Here is a 22539-nt window from a genome sequence, read left to right as displayed (position 1 = left end):
TAATATTAAACACTGAGGAAAATTTTCTTATGATAATGAAGGATGTGGTCAGTCCATGCTTTATCTGTAACTAAATTAACCTGAAAAAACTGTGGTACGTGAACTGAGAATAAGTCCTAAAAGACTCTCTGAGCATTTCCAAATCGATTTTATACAGTTGATTCTTCTTCTGTGGTTTATGACTATATACTATTAACAATAGTACATTTATTTTCAGAATGAGTCAAAATATTTCCCTGTTGAAAAAACCTTAACTATCATCACTGCCTCAGACATTCCAAATGATCAATTCTGTAACAAGGGACACTTTTAACTGCAACAATTATTTATAAATTTTGATTCCATAAGGGTTTGCTCCTTATTCAAAAAATATTTTTGTCTTTATCATTCCCAAACCTCTAGAAAAATGAAAAGGGCCTTAACAGAACTGGAAGGGTTCATTCTTTCAAAATCTTAAACTGAGGTTCTCTAGAGAACCTCCAGAAGCAGACAGTCCACAGAATTAACTGTTAACCTAGAACCTTTGAACAAGTACATGTTCATATGAAGGAAGCGACTTCATCTTAAGACCAATGAACAAGATTTTTCTATATATTACACTCTTCTTTGTATACTCTTGTTTATTCATAGCTGTCTTCATCACTAATTTAGGGGTATATATGTCTGACTTGGCCTACCATGTTCTTCTTATTAGTAACAATAACTTGTCTAAGTACAGGTTTTAAGGAAAATGTGTTTAAACTATGAGAAATATAAAATGTAACAACTACTATTTGTTACCGCACCAAGAAATAATATACTTGCAGTTCCACTAAGGATAATTACATCTCTTGTGCAGCTCTTATGTAGAAATCAGACTATTTAATGCCAACCTAGCACCAAGGTTAATTATTTTGTACTGCTTTAGTTAGGCCATTCTAAGGACATGACTCCCCAATACCCTCAATGAGTTATATTTCCTTAAATCCACTCCAAAATAATAAAACATTTTTTAGAAAAAGATTCCTAAAGACAGTGAGCACATTCATAGCAGTTAGACTCCAGGTAGTCATAAAAAAAATTGTTCCTGGGGGGCACACAACAAACCAGCTTAAATTCCTTAACTCAAGCAGTTGACAGGTAATAAAAAAGACTTGATTTTCTTTTGACCAACCAGGGAGGAGTCTGCACCAATGCTAATACTATATGTTGTACCTGGATTAACACTACAAGTAAAATCATCTACAATTAATAAAAAGTGCTAACTACGAAAGGTTATACAAAGATTTAGGGAATCCTTGGGACTTTTCTTGGCCAAACTTGGAAAATTTAGGCTCATGATTTCTGGAGTATCCTTCAGCCCCTTCTTATAATATTCCTAGTTATACATGTTTGTCTCAGAGTTTAAATGTTATGCAGAGTCTTAAAATGCTTCTGTATAGTCCCAACAGATGACTTAAAGACAAAAACAGGATGAAATCATGATAAATACACAAACTGAAAATCAGATTACCACAGATGAAAGAAACCTCTTCTTCAAAGAGAATCAAGAACAGTGGTGAGTGAATCTTTGATAGTTTCTCTACAGTTTTAGCTGTGTGAAAATCAAAAGGGGAGGCTAGGAACAAAACAGTTCCCACAAACTTATGGGAAAAAATCTGTTTTTCTATTGCTATGGTAACAAGTAGTTATTAGAACTGGTTTAAACTTGTTCAACTGATCTGCGATAACCCATCTTAATGAACAGTTTTGTAAGCCAACCAGAGTCAGCTCCTCGCTTTTGAAAGTCAAGCAGTCAGGGACAGATTCATGTCAATAAATATATGGCTGAATGTCAAACAATCAAAAGTCTCATCTGAGGAACTATGCTTCCCTAAAATCCTATAAATAAAATGAGCATTCTGCTCTGCGTGGAGAGAATATAACTAACCAGCATAACTCTGTATATATTTCTTTACCTTTTTAATTTTCAATGATGTGAATATATTACATATTCAATAAATGAATAAATAAACTTTAAATTTAAAAAGTCTTCTCTCAGAAATCCTTCTTGCCTATGGTTTCAAAGGTCAATGACATCAGTAAATGCTATAAAATGTTTTAAATTGCTCTTTACTAATTTCTCTATTAAGTGAAAGTATGTGTAGCAGACACAATATTATTCATAGATTAGAAGCTGATTTTGCACCATGGTTAAAATGTGGGGTTCGCTGAATGTTAGCTAAAGTAGGATTATCCACATCCTATTACTAATAATGGCAAAAAAAATTAGTAAACTTTTCAGTAAACAGGTTTACGAGGGATTTTGAATGATGACAAAACTAGGAATGAAACCAAAGTCTCAATACACCCCCAATTTAAAATTTGTTGCTAGTGTTACCTTCCTAAGTTGATTTATTTATAGAAAGGATAGATGTTATTTTTAATTTTAAGAATATAAACAAATATATCATTATCTAATGTGTGGTCTGAAACTCTTAAATTCTTTATTTTTAAGCCTGACACGAAAATATAGAATTTAAGAAGGCCTAATTTTTATTATTCCTCTGGTTTATTACAAGTCTTATTCAACTTCTATACCTATCATGTTAATAAATAATAATGATAGCTAATACAAACACAGTGCTTTAAATGAGCCAAGCACTGTCCCAACTGTTTTACAAATATTAATCCAAAGACTATCCTTTGTCAAAAGATCAGAATTTCAATTCTCATGCAGACACATTCCTCTTATTCTAAGAGAGGCTTTATTCTGTTAGGACAAAGAGTTTCCTTAAAGAAATGAGACTTTCACAATTCAAATAGCTATCACCAATTAAGAAATATAATTTTTCAAATTATATTTTTCCCCTGCATATCGTATGTTCAAATCCTTGGTTCCTGAATTATTAAAATATTGGTAGTAACTAAATTTCAGCTAAAAATAGAAACTCGCATAAACTGGCAGAAACATGCTATTGCACCCAGGATTCATTCATATACTGATGTTCAAGAATTTGAGTCTCTAATTCAAAAGTCATGTGTCAGTAAAACGTTCATGTACTTTAAATCCACTCCAAACTTTCTGATTGCTTTACCTCTGTCAATTCCAGAGCTTTATTGTAGCCCATTGAGTGCAGAGTTACCCAAAGATCACGAGGATCTCCTTCTCGATCATTGGCTTCCATTAGATTCAGATCCATAAAGCCCTGTCTTGTTAGTTCATTCTTCTTTGTACGAAAATTCTCTGTCAAAACAATCAAAAGTTCTTTTTTATGTAATTTTAAAATTCACACATTTTAAATTCCTATTATATATTATTCATAAGTATTTATTTTAAAGGAGGCCTCATGCATCTGTGAGCCTGTATAGACTTGGAATAAGAATGGCTCACAAAATGTTTGAGACATACTATTCTAATTTCCATAACTCAGCATAATAACCATCACAGTACATGATTTAGTTTTTCAACAAAGTCTTAAGTTATAAATAATAGAAATATATTACAAAATTAGAGGAAATTGTATTTTCTTCTAGGTAAATTCCAACCTGTCTGCTTATGTAGAGTAGATACTGATTAATATTTCAAAAAAAATTAAAATGCTTCCTATATATTTGCCACTTAAACCCAGCAGAATCTGGATAAATTTAATGTAATACCCCCCAAACTACTGGTGTTTCAAAAAGGGAGATGGTGATGGTGCCAGATTTAAGGAGACTGCCATATGCCTAAATTATTATAATTTTAACCAAATTGTCGCCTAGTCTTTAAAATCTGTTAGATAATATAGGAAAGACTTTGGAGTTCGTAAATGTCTCAGACAAATCTAAGTATGTCCATTTTAATATTATTTGTAAGCAAAGCTAAATTCAACTAGAAGTATCTAAATATGTATAATTCCTGAATTTGTCTATAATATAGATAATAAACAGGTACTCATTATGGATTATATTCTCTTAATTGCCCTAAAACAAGAAAGATTGCATTTTCCGACTCTGTTAATTGCCCTAAAACAAGAAAGATTCCATTTTCCAACTCCCAGCTATAATATACCCAAGGGAAGTGGGTATTCTTATGTGAGAAGAACAGCAGAGACATAACTGTTTAAAACTGGTTGACTAAATTAACAGTTTAAAATATTTAGAGTCTGAAAAGTGACTCAACTTTTGCAAGTAAAAAAATGTAAAGATTAAATTAGATCATAGAATTGGTAGCCACTAAAATGGAGGATGGAACTACTATGTAGTAAAGCGAAATGAAAAAAATTAATATTTGATATGTAATACAAAGCAATTATAACTTTCAAGAAAAATGTATCTACCGTACTATAGAGTATCAATAATTAGTCTACTGTTAAAACTTAAAATTCTCAATCCTCCATTAATTTTTTTTAAGTTTATTAATACCCGACTTCAAGACTTACTTTAAAGTAATCAAGACAGTGTGATACTGGGAAAAAATTAGACAAATAGATCAGTGGAACAGAATAGAAAGCTCAGAAATAGACATATACAAATATATTAACTCATATTTGACAAAAGAGCAAAGTCAATTCAATGGAGAAAGAACAGTCTTCTCAACAAATGGTGCTGGAACAACTGGACATCCACATGCAAAAAAAATTAATCTAGACAAGAACATTACATCTTTCACAAAAATTAACTTGAATGGGTCATGGACTCAAAACATAAATCTATAAAACTTCAAGGTAACAGGAGAAAATGTGGTGACCTATGAGTTTTTAGATACAACACCAAAAACATGATCCATAAAATAAAAACTTGATAAGTGGGACTTCATTAAAATTGAAAACTTCTGCTCTGTGAAAGTCAATATTAAGAGAATGAAAAGAAAAGCCACAGACTGAGAGAAAATACTTGCAAAACGCACAACTGATAAAGAATTGTAATGAATATATACAAAGAACTCAACAATAAGAAAACAAACATCTCAATCGAAAAATGGGCAAAAGATATGAACAGACTTTTCACCAAAGAAGATATACAGATGGTAAATAAATATATGGAAAGATGCTTGATGTCATATTTCATTGAAGAATTGCAAAGTTAAACAATGAAATGTTACTATACACATCAAACATGGAGGGACCTCGAGATAATCATGCTAAATGAAATAAGCCAGACAGAAAAAGTTGAAAGTCACATGATATCACATGTGGGACATAAACCTAAAAGCAATAAATGAACAGGACAAACAAACAGAGACTCATGGACATGGACTATAGACTAGTGGTTTACCAGAGGGTAAGGGGTAAGGAGAGGGTGGAGGTAGACAGGGTAAAAGGGGTCAAATATATGGTGACAGAAAGAAACCTAACTATGGGAGGTGAACACACAGTGTAAATATATATATATATATTTACACACAGTGTAAATATATTTACACATATATATATGTGTGTGTGTATATATATATATTTACACTGTGTGTGTATATATATATATACACACACACACATATATATATATGCCTTATTGTTAAAGAATATAGCTGAAACTTATTGGATTTCATTAACCAATGTCACCAAAAAAAATTATAAATATAAATATATATATAAAAACAAAGTTAAATGTAGTTTTACTGTACCATTCAGCAATCACTGAATTGAAATGACCTAAATGAGTTGAAAACTATGCACACACAAAACTATGCACATGAGTGTTTATAACAGTTCATAATTGCCAAAAATTGTAAGCAATCATGATGTCCTTTAATAGGAGAATGAATAAACAAAATGTGGTATCTTCATATGATGGAATATTATTCAGCACTAAGAAGAAATGAGTTATCAAGCCAAGAAAAGACATGGAAGAAACATAAATGTATATTGCTAAGTAAAAGAAGCCGGTCTGAAAAAGTTACGTACTGTATGATATTCTAACACAGAGTTAATGTGTAGAAGTGTTTCCACCTGGTACATGGTAAATTCTCAAAAAATGTTAACTATCAACTCTACTATGTTGATTAAATTGTTAAATTAAAATTTTATTTATCAACAACTTTACCATAAGAAAATACTAATTATCGTCATTCTTATGGAATGTGCTCTAGTGTTAACAATAGAGAATCAAAAGATTATATCATTGAAGTTATAAGATTATTTTATCTTCCTCAAAATAATACTCCATTACATGTATTATGAATCCTGTCAATCGAAGTTTAATATTATAAATCAATACACATTTCTTATTATTGATTATGCTATATAAACTTTCAGTTAAAAAGAGATGTATTATTAAAAACCATTATAATAATAATAATATTTCTACCTTACTTGTTGTTCAGATAAACATACGTATCAGACTTCCACCTAGCTCATGGACTTTGCCAAGCTTAGACCTTTTTAAGAACCAGAGCAGGACACATACTACCCCAGTGAAAGCAATATGAGAATTAACCTTTCTCTTCACTGCATTCTGGCCTCCTCAAACTTCTTGTTGTGTGACCTAGGGTTGGCTATGGCTTTTTGGTTTCCCTTTTGATCTTTCAGTTCCTGCTTAAATACAAAGCCCTAACTTATTCCCAGACTGCACCTAAGCGACAACTGCTTTCGCCTCGTTCTCAGTATTTTTCTTGCCCATCTTGGTACTTTTGGCTTCCATACCTCTATGAATGACCTTTCTTAATTCAATTTAAATTAAAAAAAGGAAGAATTCTTAATAGGTATAAAAAACTTCTTGGAAACTTTTAATTTTTAGTAAACTCTAGCTTATTAGCTCTTTGCTGCCCTCTCCTGGACACAGTTAGGGGCTCTTGACCACTTCAGTCCCATTGATAACCAAGAGCCAGGGCAAAGTTTTTACATCCTAAGCTCCAAAGAGCATAAACTGAAAATAAAAGTTCACTTAAGTACTATGATTCATATTTTCTTTTAACTTGAGTATTGTACCAACTATCAATTTAAGGAAATAAATGTTGAAGTTTTTATGATCTACAAACAATGCTACTATTTCTAAATGGTCCTAATTGCTATAATAATATTCCATAGTGAAGTTTGACATTTTACTTCATGAGGATGAGAGGGGGCTATATATATTTTTTACATATCTATTAAGAAAAAGAAAAGCGTTTACCTCTGCAGACAGCCCAAGCATCTTCATCACATTTCTCACCACTTGTTCTCAATTCAAAAAAATTATATTCTTCAAGGCTAAGAAGACCATTTCCATCTAAATCAATTACTTCAAATATATCTGATAAAGTTGATCTAAAATTATAAAAATCGCAATTATTTCTTGTCTCCAAGGTAACTGAAGGTTTCTATGAAGATAACTTTCAAAAGAAAGCAATATCAAGGCATTGAACCGTATTAGTGAACTATAAAGTTAATGTATCCAAATATATCTTTTACTCAGTCTAGTATTACATGAGATAAAGAAGCTTCTAAAGCAACCACAGTATCTCAAACTGTAGCTGGACCTCAAAGAATGGTAGGTCCCTTCTTTTTTCCTTTCTCTAATCTACTTTCTTCTTCCTCTCTACCAGATGTTGTTGTGTATATCTAGGGCACAGGAGAACTATTTAAGTGCTCATATTTCATATTTGACTGTTATCTAAGTCAATAGTGCAACTAGCAGGATCTATTTTAAGGTAGTACCTACTAGGAGAGAAATTGGTAGATATGTGACTAAAGTTGACTTGCTAAATGTGTGGAATCCACAAATGAATGGCAATCTCAGGCCCATGAATGGAAGGTCATTTTCAGATGCCTAGTGAAAAAGTTGAATTACTGAATTGGAATATTGGGGTAGAGTGGTGGCTAGCCAAAAGAAAGTATGGAAGACAGGCTACTAGTATACAGATCCAGTCTAGACGTCATTGTTTTAACTAACCTTAAGAAACAAAACTTACCTAAATTCCTTTGTAAGGAATAATTCTCCTGTTTCATCTCTATACACAAGCTGGGCTTCTTCTGTTATTGGTTTTATTTCTTTCCTCAGCCAACAGCCAGTTGTGGAAGGAATTAACCAATAAATTCCAGGTCCTAGTTCACCAGTCCACCCAAAAACCTTTTCTCGAAAGAATTGGGAAAAAAAAAAAAAAAAAAACCACCGTGAGCTTAATGACTTTTTTCCAATTACAACTGAGCTTCATGACTTTTAATTTTCCTTCTGGGGAAAAAAAAGCATTAGAAATAATTTTTAAATCAATATCCACCAATTCTATTATGATTCTATCAATCTTTCACAGGCTTCAAAATTTTTTTTTAATGGTAACGCCAGTACAAGACCATTAAATGTAGATATATGTATATACATACATTTTTAATTCTCCAAACTATAAAAGGTGAGAAGTTATATAACTTCTAAATCTTCCCTAATAATCTTGAAAAAATGTTTGTGATGTAAATATCTTCCACAGAAAGCAAAGACAGATCTTATAATAACTTTTCCAGGTAACAGTTCCCTAATTTGATTCAAATATATAATCTGTAAATCAGATTTCAATGACACTAAATAAAAATGAAATAAATTTAATTAAGAGTTCACTATTTCTATAAATTAGCCATATCTGTAAGAATCCAATTATGTACACAAAAGCAGTAGAATTTTACTTCTACTTATGTAATATGAACTATAAAACAAGATGGCAGAATCTCAGATAAAACTACCTTATACAAAATTATTTTCCATCACAAGATATTTATATTAAGTGCCAGGACATTTGTATAGGAAAACATTTTAGTCTCCTCTTTTATAAAAGAAAGCAAAATGGTATCTCTCTATGGACCTTCTAGGTGCTTTCTGGAGCCCAGTGGCTTCCTATAAAACCTAGGGGTTGTCTCTGTCAAATATATTAAATCTAAACATTTTTTAGTCATGTATAATAGTTAAGCAAACAGCTATTTGCCCTTCAGCACGGAATAGCCCTAAGGACTTCTATCTTTCAAAAACTTTAAAAACCCAGGTATATTTTAGGTCATCCTGGGTACTCACATACAAAATAAAGTTGCTCATCTGAATTCTGGGTTCGGCCCTATTTCTGTGCTCACAAATCAGAGGGACCATAATCATCCTAAAGTGATCATGTCCTATTTTGATACAAAAAGCAATTCAATAAAGCTGAGGGTCATTTTGAAGGCTAGAGATTGACCAAACCCATTCTTTGGAAGCCATGATCTCTTAGATTAGCCAGATGTAGACTAGTACCCAGGAGTGAAAAGCAGTTTTTGCTGCTCCCTAATATACGCTGTCTCATGAACCTCCCTTATTGCCACATAATAACCTTGAACTGCCACTGTGGATGGCAAATGGAAAGTCTTTCATGGACACAAAACTCTTCTTAAAGAAAATAATTGTGAAACTAAAATAAAAGGTAAAAAATCCTTTGTAAATATGACATATTACAGAAAACCAGAAGCCTATATAGTAAAGAAGTAAATAGAAACTCATTCAAACTTTATTACAGGCTTGCTATGTACTAAGATTTTTACACATGCAATCTCATAAGAAAGTAATTTCATCCAAAACAAAATGGGAAAAGCTATTGTTTTAGACAATGCTTTATCTTGAACTGAATTTTGTAGTCAGTTCTGAAGAAGAGTTTAGTCAAAACATTAACTTCTGTCATTTTATTTGTTTCTTGCCTATAACTATTCTTGTCTGTTACGAAGCCTACAATAAAGACTTTTATATAACATTCCATCAGGGAAATGTTTGTCTGTCATTGGACCTATGTAAAGATTAAATATGATATTGCAGTAAGCCCTTGAATAGTATTATTCCTGTTGTGTAGCAGATGTATTTTGTAGTCCTCATAAAATAAATAGCCACATTTATGTATCTGCCTCACATATTCAGCCTCTGAGTAAATATATAATTAGAAAAAATCAGAGCAACCCCATGGGCAACATATAAAACCATTTAAAAGCATTTCTTCAGAACAATCAATTTTGAACCCTATAATATGAGTCAAGCCTGAGGACAGTAATCTTGAAGTTTTTCTTTTTTGCAGTAGTAGTATAAGTAAGACAAACATCTAAAGCAACTTTTCTAGAGTCTTGAATTGCTTGTATCTAGGGGGAAAAAGTCCACTGATATCAACCATTTTTATAGAGTATAACAAAAAATGTTCACATGTGAGGCATTAGGGCATTTAGAGAAGAGGAAAGTGAAGTACAATGTCACACAACCTACAATTTATGAAGCTAAGACTGCCAATCAATCTTCAATTCTTAAATCTCAGCAAACAAGAAAAAGTCTTTCACAATTAATAAAACATATATGATATGCCTAGTATTGTATATACCTAAACTGAAAGATACATAAGTTAAAAAAAATAAAATATAGAAAACTACTATTTTCCTCAGACTTGAATTCATACTACGTTTTTATATTAGACATTAGAAAATAAATATGTATACTTCTCTATTTCGTAGTTCAGTGAAACATATGAGCTGGAGATTTGCCTGACTCTCATTTTCCTTAAGAATATACAAGGCAGTATCGACCGATAACCACGGGGATGGTTTTCCTATAAACAAAAAACCCAAAATCTTAAAATAAGCAATCACTACTTACTCTTTCCTATATAAAAAAGAAGTTAACAGTTTCTTTAGCCTTTAGGTTTTTCTTTTTAAATACACATTCTATTTTTATATGTAAACATCACAGCATTTGTAACTTATCAGGGAGCTAAGGTTACAGGGCAATCAAGTAGCTTAATATTCAAGAAAAACAAAATCTTTTAAGACAGGATGCAGCACTGGCTTATCTGTGGAGGAGCAGAGGAGGAAGAGATGTCAGAAACCATCTATGTGCTGAGAACTCCAAAATTTGTATCTCAGCTAGAACCTTTCCAGAATGTAAATTCATAAGGGCAGGGATTTTTGTCTCTTTTGTACTCTTATATATCCTGAGCACCTTAGTATATAAGGCCCTCAATAAATACTTGATAAATAATAAATACAGGAATCTTTTTTTGTAAGAATATGGAGAATTAACAACCACACTGAATTTGCAGACCTAACATTAGACCCATGTAACCAACTGTTTATCTGACATTTCCACTTGGATTTCTATGTCTAAAACTGACCTTCCCCACCCCCTTTAAAAAAAAAACTGTCCATCTATCCTCTTCTCTATCTCAGTTAACAGTAACTCATTCCTTTCAGTGGCTCAAGCCAAAAATCTCTGAATCATCTTTGACTCTTTTCTTCTTTCACATATCACAATCGATCCTCAAGAAATCCTATGGTTCAACCTTCAATATATGTCCAGAATCTCTACTTCTGATCCTCTCTATACCCCAGTTCAAAGCATCATCAGTCTCTTCCTAGCATACTAGTTGGTGTCCTTCCTTTCTCCTGGGCACCCTTCAGTCTAATTTCAATACAGTCTATTTTCAATAATCAGATTATGTCCTGTCTCTACTCAATATCTTCTCATGGAGTTGAGAGTTGAAAAAATGCTTCTCCTACACTAACAATAAGAAAAAGTGCAGGAACTACAAAATCATAACTTTTTTTGAACCTATCAGAGCTGAGGTCACAGGACAACCAAGTAGCCTGAAAACCAAGGAAAGATAGACCTTTCCAAGGAGAGATGAGAAACAAGCACCGGCTTATTTGTGTAAAACACAGAGGGCTAAGATGTCAAGCATCATACAAGTGGAAAAAGGAGAGGGCAGAGATATATTTGAAGAAATAAAGGTGGAAATTTTTCTAAAAGTAATGAAAGACAACAAGCCATAAATCCAAGAAGCTCAGAGAGTCCCCAGCAGGATAAACACCAAACCAAACCGAACCAAACCAAACCAAACCAAATCAAACATACAAACAGCATTAACAAGAAAAAATACACACACACACACACACACACACACACACACACACACACACACACACACACACGGAGACACAGACACATATTCAAACAGTTGAAAATCAAAGATAAAATCTTGATGATAGCCATGGAAAATATCCTTCTAAGGATTCCTCATTTTTCTCAGAGTAAAAGCCTAAGTCTTCATTACGGTAAAAATAAAAACAACAAACTCTACTTGATTTTGTCCTTGTTCCTCCATCTTCATCTACTACTCTCTGCTTACTTCGTTGTACCACTCTAGCCACCTTACTGTTCTAAAACCAGGTACATTCTCACCTCCTCCACTCTTCACCCTTCCACCACCCCTACATCCACAAAGCATACTTCCTTGTCTTCTGTGAAAGACAGCAAAAATGGCTATCCCTGTCTGTATCCACAGCCCTTTGTAATGTGACTTTGCAGGTCCTCCATCAAGAAGTCAGGTCTATTTCTTCACCTTATAAATCTGGACTTGTCTTGTGACATGCTGTGAACAACAGAATGTACCAGAAGTAATGTGCCAGTTCTGAGCCCAGGCCTCAGAAGGTCCTGTGGTACTTCTGCTTTCTATTGCAGATCTCTGTACACCATAAGAACATGTCCAGGCTAATTTACTAGAGGATAAGAGATTATATGAGGCAAAGTCAAGCTGTCCTAGCTGAGACCCCATACAGAGTAGAGAGCACAGCTAAAATCAGTAAAACCAGATACCAGCTAATCTGCAACTGACCCCGGATGCATGAGAGAGCCCTACAGAGAAAAGCCAAGCCCAACTGAGACCAAAAGAACTGTCCAGCAAACCAGCTCATAGGTGCACAAATGTTTAATTGTTTTAAGCCACTGAGTTTTGGGGTCGTTTGTTATGTAATAGTTGATAATGATATACTTCTTTCAGCCTTTGCTCAAATGTCAATTTGTTATTGAAGTACACACTAACCACATTTCAGTGACAACCCTTATTTCCTCAGCATTCACAATGTCCCTTTCCCTTTATGTTTTTCCCATAGCACTTAACACTTTCTAACATACCATGTCATTTACTATTTATTATTTTTATTATTATTTCCTCCCACCAGAATGTAAATTCATAAGGGCAGGGATTTTTGTCTCTTTTGTACTCTTATATATCCTAAGCACCTTAAGGCCCTCAATAAATACTTGATAAATAATAAATATAGGAATCTTTTTTGTAAGAATATGGAGAATTAACAACCACACTGAATCTGCAGACCTAACTGTATACCTTTATCTGAAAAATGACTATTGTAATTGTTATTTAAAAGTATCAACTACCAAATGTTATAAGTATCCTACAAGATATACAGTGAAAACTTTCAGAATCTCTACTTTAGAAGGAAAAAAATAGAAATGGAGAGGAACCCTCTAGGAAGAAAATATTTATATGTAAACATAATAAAAGAAAATAAAGATTGATATTTAGATCAATCATCATTAAAATGTACCCAGGGAAGGCACCCTTATAGCCATTTTTCACTAATTAAAAATTACATGATAGCCATTTTAGGAACTATGAAATGACCAATTTTTATCTAGTATTTGTGTACAAAAAAAGACTATTACCATAAATGCAAAGATGATTAATAAGGATTGTCTAAGTCATATGACATAGAACTTGAAGGTATTCAAAAATATTTGCAGTTCATATTGTCTTAAATTATGTTCCAACAGAACTTCTATTAAACATATTAATTTTAAAAACTGATAAGTGGCAAAAAGCTAAGGATTAATTAGCAAATGAAAAGTTAATTCTATGTTATAAAGACACCACGTAACATTTTGTCCTTGTTTTTAAATGAATTAAAACATGCTTTAAACTACACAAGAAGCAGTTTAGCTGCTTTGCAAAATAAGATAACACAGTCAATGTATAAACTAACTCTTTCTTTAAATGTACATAACCACATTTCTTAGGCAGACTATTTTCTTCACTAAATAGGACTATCAAATATATAAGTATTTTCAAAGAAGGCATAAATTGATATCTTTAAATATACAGAAAATTTAAACTTACCTTCAACTTGACTCAAGTTTAATGGCTTAATTGTTAGGTAAACAATGGATCTCTGAGCTATTTGCATCCTGTAGTGATGACTAATGATTTCACCATCTTCTTCTAAGAAAAAGCAACCTTTTGATTGTACGCATTGCCACTCCTGAAATAAAGAAAATAAATTATTTTCAAATGATGTTTATTATATGTTTCCAGCATGCATAGCAATGAGGAAAACCTTGAGGAGGATATAAAAAAAATGTCAAATAGAGCCACTGACTTCCAGGAATTTGCAAAGTAATTGAGAGGTAAAAAAAAGACATGACACAATTCAATTATTACTGATAGTAGTATATAGTTAGAATGAAAAAAGAATTATATATTCAAAATAATATTATAATTTCAGTACCTAAAACAGTGCCTGGAACATTGTAGGTGCTCAATAAATGTTTGTGTGACTGATGTCGGGGGTGGGGGATCCATATAAACTCAGAGGGCATTCCATGAACTGTATCTTGAAGGATCAGCAGAATTTAGATATTGAAAAGTTAGGAAAAAACATAATGAAGAGAAGAAATAAGAAAAATAAAGTTCATGAGAGTGGAGGAAGTACTGAAACAAAGTAATAAACATGATGCTGCAATAATCAGAGTGAGATTAGTGTTTGGAACAAGGTAAAATTGAAGGACTGCTAAAACTGATATGTTGAAAGAAAAAGTGATAGGACTTTGCATTTAAAAAATAAAGTATGTGACAACCAAAATAATCGTTTCAAGTCTAGGTAACTAAAAGAACACTGAATAAGTCTCACAGATATAACAAAATGATAAGGATCAGTTTTGAGGAAGACCTTTCTTTAAGATTCGCTCTGTTATCTCTTGGTCTAGCCAAATCCCTTCCTCTGCTCCAAACTAATGTGTCTATTTGGGATTTCACAACTAGAATTAAGTATAACTTGAAGATGTACCTTATCTAGAAAGTAAAAAATTCTGTATTGAAAGTACGAGAAATTGTGCCATTACCACAGATGCGTGCAAAAATGCTTTTCACTTTACCATTAGTTAGTTTACCTATCTATACTGTAACATAAATTTCTATTCTACTGCTAATGACTTCCAAAAATATTAATGAGGTTTTGAAGTTACTTTACAAAGAATGGTTTTGAAAAATTATTTTGAAAAATTATCGTCTTTAATAATATTAAGATAACTGCTGAAAAGGTGTGTATTTGCTGTATAACAATAATATAAAAATATTATTAAGCCATTATAGATTTACATGGCACTGAAAAGATAAGAACAAACATAATTTACATCAAGACTGATTTCTCACTCACTTTTTTAAAGGCTAAATTATCCTAACGTACTTAAATATAACTTTTCTATTATATAAATCATAATTATTTTCATACTTTATATTATTTTCTTATTATCAAATACATTTTAAGTTAGAAATTTAAAAATAGGAGAAAATCCTCACAGTTCTACCAACATAGTTTGATTTTTATGTAATGTTTCCTAATATTGGCTTATATAAAAAACTATTTTTTATATTCTATTTAACACTATTTTATATTCTGCCTTTTCATTTAATGCTATATCTCAAACATTTTGCTATTGAAAAAGTAGCACAAAGTTGGAGGACTTATACATCCTGATTTCAATATCTACTACAAAGCTACAGTAATTAAAACAGTTTGGTATCGGCATAAAGACATATATAGAGAGAGACCAGAATAGAACAGAGAGCACAGAAATAAAGCCTAACATTTTTGGCCAAATGATTTTCAACAGGAGTGCCAAGACCATTCAATAAGGAAAGGATGTCTTTTCAACAAATGGGGCTGGAAAACTGGATATCCACATACAAAATAATGTGGACCCTTACCTGACACCATATACAAAAATTAACACAAAATGGGTCAAAGATCTAAATGTAAGTACTAAAACTATAAAACTCTGAGAAGAAAACTTAGAGAGGAAGGCTTCATGACACTGCATTTGGCAATGATTTCTTGAATATGACACTAAAAGCACAGACAACAAAACAAAATATAAACTGGAGTTCATCAAAATTAAAAATGTTTGTGTATCAAAGGACATGATCAACGTAGTGAAAAGTCAACCCGATAGAATAGGAAAATATACTTGCAAATCATGTATCTGAAAATGGCTTCATACCTAGAACATATTAAAAATTCCTACAATTCAACAACACAAACCCAATAAGGAATGTCATAGAACTTGAATAGACTATGAAATTCACAGAACTTGAATTTCTCCAAAGAAGATATATTGATGGCCAAAAAGCACAAGAAAAAAGTTCAACATTACATCATTAGGGAAATGTAAATCAGAAGCACAATGAGATACCACTTCATACCCACTAGGATGGCTATAACAAAAACAAAAACAGAAAATAAAAATGCTGACAAGGTTGTGGAGCAATTGGAACCCTTGTGCATTCCTGGCAGGAATGTAAGGTGGTGAAGCCATTGTAAAAAAGTTTAGCAGTTTTCCAAAACATTAAACATAGAATTACCATATGATCCAGCAATTCCACTTCCGGGAACATATTCAAAAGAATTGAAAGCAGAGACTCAAACAGATATTTGTACATCCACCTTCATAGCAGCATTGTTCATAATAGCCAAAAGGTAGAAAGAATCCAATTGTCCATTGATGGATGAATGGGTAAACAAGATGTGGCATATATATATATATATTTCATTGTGTGTGTGCGTGTATATAAGGGAAAGAAATTCTGACACATGCGGCACATGGATGAACCTTGAGGGCATCATGCTAACTGAAATAAGCCAGACACAAAAGGACAAATATTGTATGATTCCACTTATACGAGATAGATAGAGTAGTTAAATCCAGAGATGGATGGTGGTGATAGTTGCACAACATAAATGTATTTAATGCCACAAATTACATACCTAGAAATGGTTAAGATGTTAAATTTTGTATATCTTACCACAATAAAAAAAAAGCTTTGCTAAGCAATATTCAAATTTTCAATTTAACTGGTTCTGTAATTACCCATTGAGTTGGTATACCATTACTTTCTTAACTATTTCTAGAATATTGAACATTTAGGTTATTTCAAATTTCTCATCAGTATAGATAGTGCTGAAATAAATACTATTTTATCTAAATGTTTTTCTTCTAATGAATAATATCCTGCAGAAGGACTTCTAGGCAAAAAAAGTATTTATAATAGAAATATATTCCAAAATTAGAGGCTAATGATGTGTTCTCATATTGCTTTGAAAACAGTGATGCTAATTTTATACCACCAATTGTGTATAATGTAGTAACTTTGTCATTACCATAATTTGGTTAGTAGTGTTATCATTTAAAAAGCTGCATGGTAGTGAGGGATGATTTCTTAAGCAAGGTGTGGCATACAAAATATTCATTATAGTATTTCATACATTTATATGGTATTGTAATGCTTTTGTATTAAACTATATTAATGCAATAAAAATGGTATAATAATAAAATGATATTGTAATAATTTTTGCATAACTTTGAATTTTCAGATTACTAGCAAGGCTGACCATTTCCCCATGTGTTTGTTATTTTGTTTCCTTTTTGTGTGAACAGCCTATTCATCTTCTATTCTCATAGCTCTATTGAAGCTGTTTTTTTTTTTCTTACATATTTTAATAAATTCTTTCTACTATTTTAGATATTAACCTCCCTTTGTAAGCTTTATTGCATGTATTTTCTCTATTTCCTTTTATTTTAGTTTTGGTTCTTTTTCAACTTATTTTAGTTTTCCATTTTTATATTCATCTTTTCTTTAGAGATTTCATCTTAAACTGAATTTTAAGAAATTACCATTATTGCTGAACTATTACTCAAGCTTTCTAGTCAGTCATTAATCACATACACTGTCACACCTTTGGGGTATAAAAGATATGTGTACTTTTAATTCTGAGAAATTAAAATGTGACCTTAAATTATTGGAATTCATCTTCATAAGTATATAGCCCATGACAGAAACAAGTCATTATAAATGATATTTTAACAACATCCCTATGAGGCAATATGGGGTAGATATAAATTAGTCATTTTAATAAACAGAGAAATTGAGGTACCCAGAGGTTATACTGGTTCAGACTTTTAGAAGGAGTTTGTAGAAATATCAGGTCTAGAGTCTGAGACTTTGGGATCAATGCTTTTACCATTAGATCATGTTTCCAAAAGAAAATATACTCAGGGTACTAAATTAAAAATTTTTATAACACAATGAGGTTTAAATTTGGGCTCGAGCCAAAAGTTCAACTATTAATGATGAGTAAGAGCATGTACATACTTTCAGTTAGCCTTTCTGTAAATCTCTTGGATGAGAATACATTATGGACTAACAATAGATGCTTACATTACCTCAAAGCCAATTGGCCTTGATATAATGGACCTTGGATGGTGAGGGTTGCTACAGATAAGAAAGGAAAGATATACTCATATTTAGGTAAGTTACCCTTTGAGACAGTTTGAACTAAGATTCTGACATCAAACGAAAAACATTTGTTTTCCTTTCAATTGATTTTTAGCGTTATGAGACAAAATTTCATCTAATATATTTTATGAATATATTTTTTATGTGTATCCATCTGGAATGGTAAGGGATACTAGTTTAGAATTACTGAATATTAAAGGTAGAAGAAGTCTAAAATGCAGTCTAGTCCAGACTTCTCTTTTGACTGATGAAAGTCTGAAAAATAAAGTGATAGGCTTGAGTTAGAATTCTCGTTGACCGTGGAACCAAAGCTGAAACCTAGGTCTCCTTACTTTCTCTCCAAACTACAAGTTATATTCAAAATTATGTTCTTTTTTCATACTTAAATATCTGCCATAAATTTTTAAAAAGTAGTACTTAAAAAACTTTAGGTTTATGAATTATTATATTAAAGTATGATAAAGCTTTATCATTTGGAATTATCCATATATTGAAGCGTTAAGATAAAGAAACGATTTGGTTTTCTTACTTTAAAAAATGTAGGTTTTAGTAGCAGGAAAATTTGTTAAATTTGTACTGTAATCATGAGTGTAGCAGCCTATTCTCTTCTTTAAAATGTTTAAATGAAACTGAAAAATAATACACTTTGCCAGGTACACCGGTAGTGAACATAATTTGTGGCATTTGGGAAACTCAAAGATGGAAAAATTTTTCCATGTGCTTATAGTACTTCTGGGGGCAGTGTCATGACCTGACAGGAGATGCCTTTATAAAATTTAGCTGGGAAGTGAGTTAAACATTTTATCAGAGGTATTTCCTAAGTTCTAATTTTAGAAAAGGTACACGTAAAATGAAATTTATAAGTTTCTTTGGAAAGACATCCAACCTGTACATTACAATACATGGTTAATAGGCTGGAAAATGGTAGGTCACCAGCTATTAAAAAATAGAAGACAAATGCTACATTATTTATATCAACCAAACTTCAAGTAATAATCAGATTATTTTGAATACTAAATAAGAGTACTAGAAAAATTTGTAGCTCTCCTGTTTAAAAGGAAGCATTCAAATTCTTAAGATCTGCCAGAGTTATTAAAAACACAATGCTTATTCGAACTAAATTTCCTTTAAAATAGACTTTCAATCACACGAAGCTTTTTCTCTAAAACCTAGGCTGAAATGTTAATAAAAAAAAAAAGTACTGACAAATTGGCTGGTTCATTCAAATAGATCAATTCGAAAGGACTATAGATTAAGTTGACAGTTTGAGTTTTATGAGAAAAATGGAAGAAGGTTGAGTTAAAAAATTTTTAGAATGACAGACTAAGAAATTCCATGTATAATATAATTTTTTGAAAACATAAAGCAAAAATAAAATAGTGGCTTGTAATTCTTATATAGGGCATAAGGTGGTGCTATTTTCTACTGATTCTGGTAAATTCACATAAAAGGAAAAAAGAAATGTTAATACATTTATTTGTCATATACAAATTTTACTTATTTTCATTCACAATGTATAAGAAAATACCAAAAAGCACAAATTAAAAATAGTAAAGTTGAAAATTTTAGCAATCAAAAAACTTACATATATCAGTTTTCTTAAAACACCTCAGAGAACATGATTTGTTTTGACAAAAAATTCTGTATTATTATTAAAGTTTTAAGTAAGATAGAATTACTATGCAGTAGATCTGCCACAGATTCATAGGAAGATCTTATACATCATAATCACTATCATCACTGTTGGTTTTGATAAAGATACCTTATGTCATATATTTTAGAAAGCTATTTGCTTTTCATTAAGACAAGTAGGTAAATAGTTATTGAACTTTTTATTATTAAAGAATTATAAACTATTCATACTTAAAAACAAAAGGTTAAATAAATGATTTATAAAGGGAAAATTGATATGGAGTGTCACCTAAGACAAGTTGAATTGATCAACATTTTGAAAATTTGAGAAACTTTTGTAATAAAATTATTATTTGGAGTCTTCACAAAAATTAAGTTAGACAACCATTTCAAGTTTAAAATGTTTATATTTGTATTGTACATATAGACATACATAATATGTCAAATAACATTCACGTACACCATATACAATGTTGTATAACATGTTTATGTTATATAATACATACATTTATGTACATACATACATATATGTAAAATATATTTATAGGCACATTTTAATTAGAAGTCTGAATATAGGAAGTATTGCATCTTTGAAGCATACAATTCATGATTTGGGGCTTTCTCTAATTCTAGTCATGACTGGCAACTAAAGCTATTCCTCTCTCAAAAAAAAAAAAATCCTTCTTGTACAATATAAAACCTAAGCAAATGGACAGAATACAGGATTAAAAAAAGAATAGTGATACAGTACCTATGTATGGTCTATAGAATGTAATACATGTATAATCCCTATAAGGGTCTTATTTTCCTCCTGTAATTCAGGTCCTTTTCCAATTGTGTGAATTTACAATTTAAAATCTGGCTTATACATACCCTATTACAACAACAATTTTCTAATTTCTAAAAGACCCTTCTTCTCCCAATTCCATACCTCTCCACTCCACATGAAATTGAAATGCCCAAATTTGTTTAAAATAGATTTAAGGTATTTGAAGAAAATTAATTTAATAATTCTTTAAGTAACTTATTCTATCAACCTCAATAACTACACCAATAACCACGTACTTATCAGAGTTGTTATGAAAGTTAATATATAAAATTTATAAAGTAATTTCAAAGAAAAATGCAAAGAACCAAATCCTGCTGAATAACAAAAAGGTCACAGAATTTTTAAAAAATCACTTTAACTCATCTAAAAAATATCAGATAGTGAACAACAGTGGGCAATATCAAGATCAGAAATAAGATATAAAAAGTCAGGTAAGTAATATGAAGGCTATGAAGTATTTCCAAAAAACATTAAGTTTTATGTCATTGAATTTAAAAGTTAACAGTATGCCATCTTCTTTTAATCATTGAATTCTCCTAGTATCTTTTACCTACTTTCCACTTATTAAGAGCACCACTCCCTGCTCTTAGGTACAAAACTTAAGTAGTCTTTTGTTATACAATCACTATGGCCTACAGACTAATTTTGGCACTGTAAGATTTGTCTCTTCCCTATTATGTTTAGGTACTTCCCTAGGCCTAGCTATCATCACTTTATATCTGGATAACTCTATCTGCCTCTCAGATATTCTTCCTAATTTGAGATATCTGTACACTATACACAATAGATTAACTTTCTTAAATTATAATTTCATCATGAAATTTCCATATAAAGACCTATAGCCAGTTCTATTATAATATTAACACTATTTATTAAAGTGAATTCTATGTCCCTGATTGAATCTTTCAAAAACATACTAAATATAATTATTTGCAATCTATAAGTTAAGGAAACTGAGACTCAGAAAGGCTGCTGACTAAATTCCTAAAGATCACACAGTTATTAAGTGACAAAGCTAAGATCCAACCACAGGTCTGTCTCTATCCGAAGCTCTTAGTTACGACAGGGCTTGGCACAGAGTAGTCAATGAATAGTTGTTAAACAAATAAATGAATAAATACTATGCTATACTACTTCAATGTATCAATAATCAAATAAAAATTTTTATTTTTTAATTCAAGGCTAATATTTTATAACTAAGCAAAATAGCTGGCATACATTACCTTTTTAGTAAATAGTTGTTGAGTAAAACTAAATTAGAGGAATTTTATTGGTAGGGGCACAATTAACACGAGCATGACACAGACAAAAAGTCTTAGTATGGCTTTAATATAATCCATATTAATATTTATTTATATCTCTCCTTATACTAGCTAAACATATTTATTTACACTTTGAATCAGGTAAACCACAATTATTTAATGAAGTTAAATTTTATTAACATCTAATTTAGTTGCAAAATACAAAAAGCTTCCATTAGTGGAAAATAATATTACTGGAACACGAAATATTGTGTGTGAACATGCTGGACATGCACACCAAATTGCTTAGGGTGTATAGATTCCTAAATAGTCTGAACAAAATTCCTTGGAGATAATGTTTTAAAATTTTAATATAGAACAAATGTCACTGTCTAGCAATTTAAAGATATAAGGGACTTCAGAGTTCAATAACAAATACAGAGTTGTTATTTGAAACAAAAATGTAGCTCTTGAGAACAATCAGTTCAGTTTTCTAACAGCAGTTATAGTATGTGGTCATAACCATTTTTCCCCCTTTTACAGGGGTCTCTAGGTACACATTTTTAATG

General features: G+C 31.4%; 1 protein-coding gene and 1 long non-coding RNA gene across 3 annotated transcripts in view; both read right to left on the bottom strand.

Annotated features, from left to right (window-relative positions):
• The window catches only part of EFCAB7 (EF-hand calcium binding domain 7), a 36739-nt gene that overhangs the window by 4448 nt on the left and 9752 nt on the right, over positions 1–22539 (bottom strand). For both annotated transcript variants that reach the window (XM_011369559.2, XM_023536234.1), the window contains 5 exons: positions 13817–13958; positions 10344–10453; positions 7832–7989; positions 7054–7187; positions 3057–3205 (listed from right to left, as the gene is read on the bottom strand). In XM_011369559.2, the coding sequence (XP_011367861.1) occupies positions 3057–3205; positions 7054–7187; positions 7832–7989; positions 10344–10453; positions 13817–13958 (693 nt within the window). The remainder of the gene's footprint in view (positions 1–3056; positions 3206–7053; positions 7188–7831; positions 7990–10343; positions 10454–13816; positions 13959–22539) is intronic.
• LOC111745284 overlaps positions 20288–22539 on the bottom strand; it is a 4119-nt gene continuing 1867 nt past the window's right edge. The window contains exon 2 of the long non-coding RNA XR_002782583.1: positions 20288–21279. This is a non-coding gene — a long non-coding RNA (uncharacterized LOC111745284). The remainder of the gene's footprint in view (positions 21280–22539) is intronic.

This window comes from Pteropus vampyrus, unplaced genomic scaffold (genome assembly GCF_000151845.1).
Source record: "Pteropus vampyrus isolate Shadow unplaced genomic scaffold, Pvam_2.0 Scaffold151, whole genome shotgun sequence".
NCBI classification, from domain to species: Eukaryota; Metazoa; Chordata; class Mammalia; order Chiroptera; family Pteropodidae; genus Pteropus; species Pteropus vampyrus.
The sequence above is the reverse complement of the archived record's forward strand: the minus strand, read 5'-3'. Positions and strand labels throughout refer to the sequence as shown.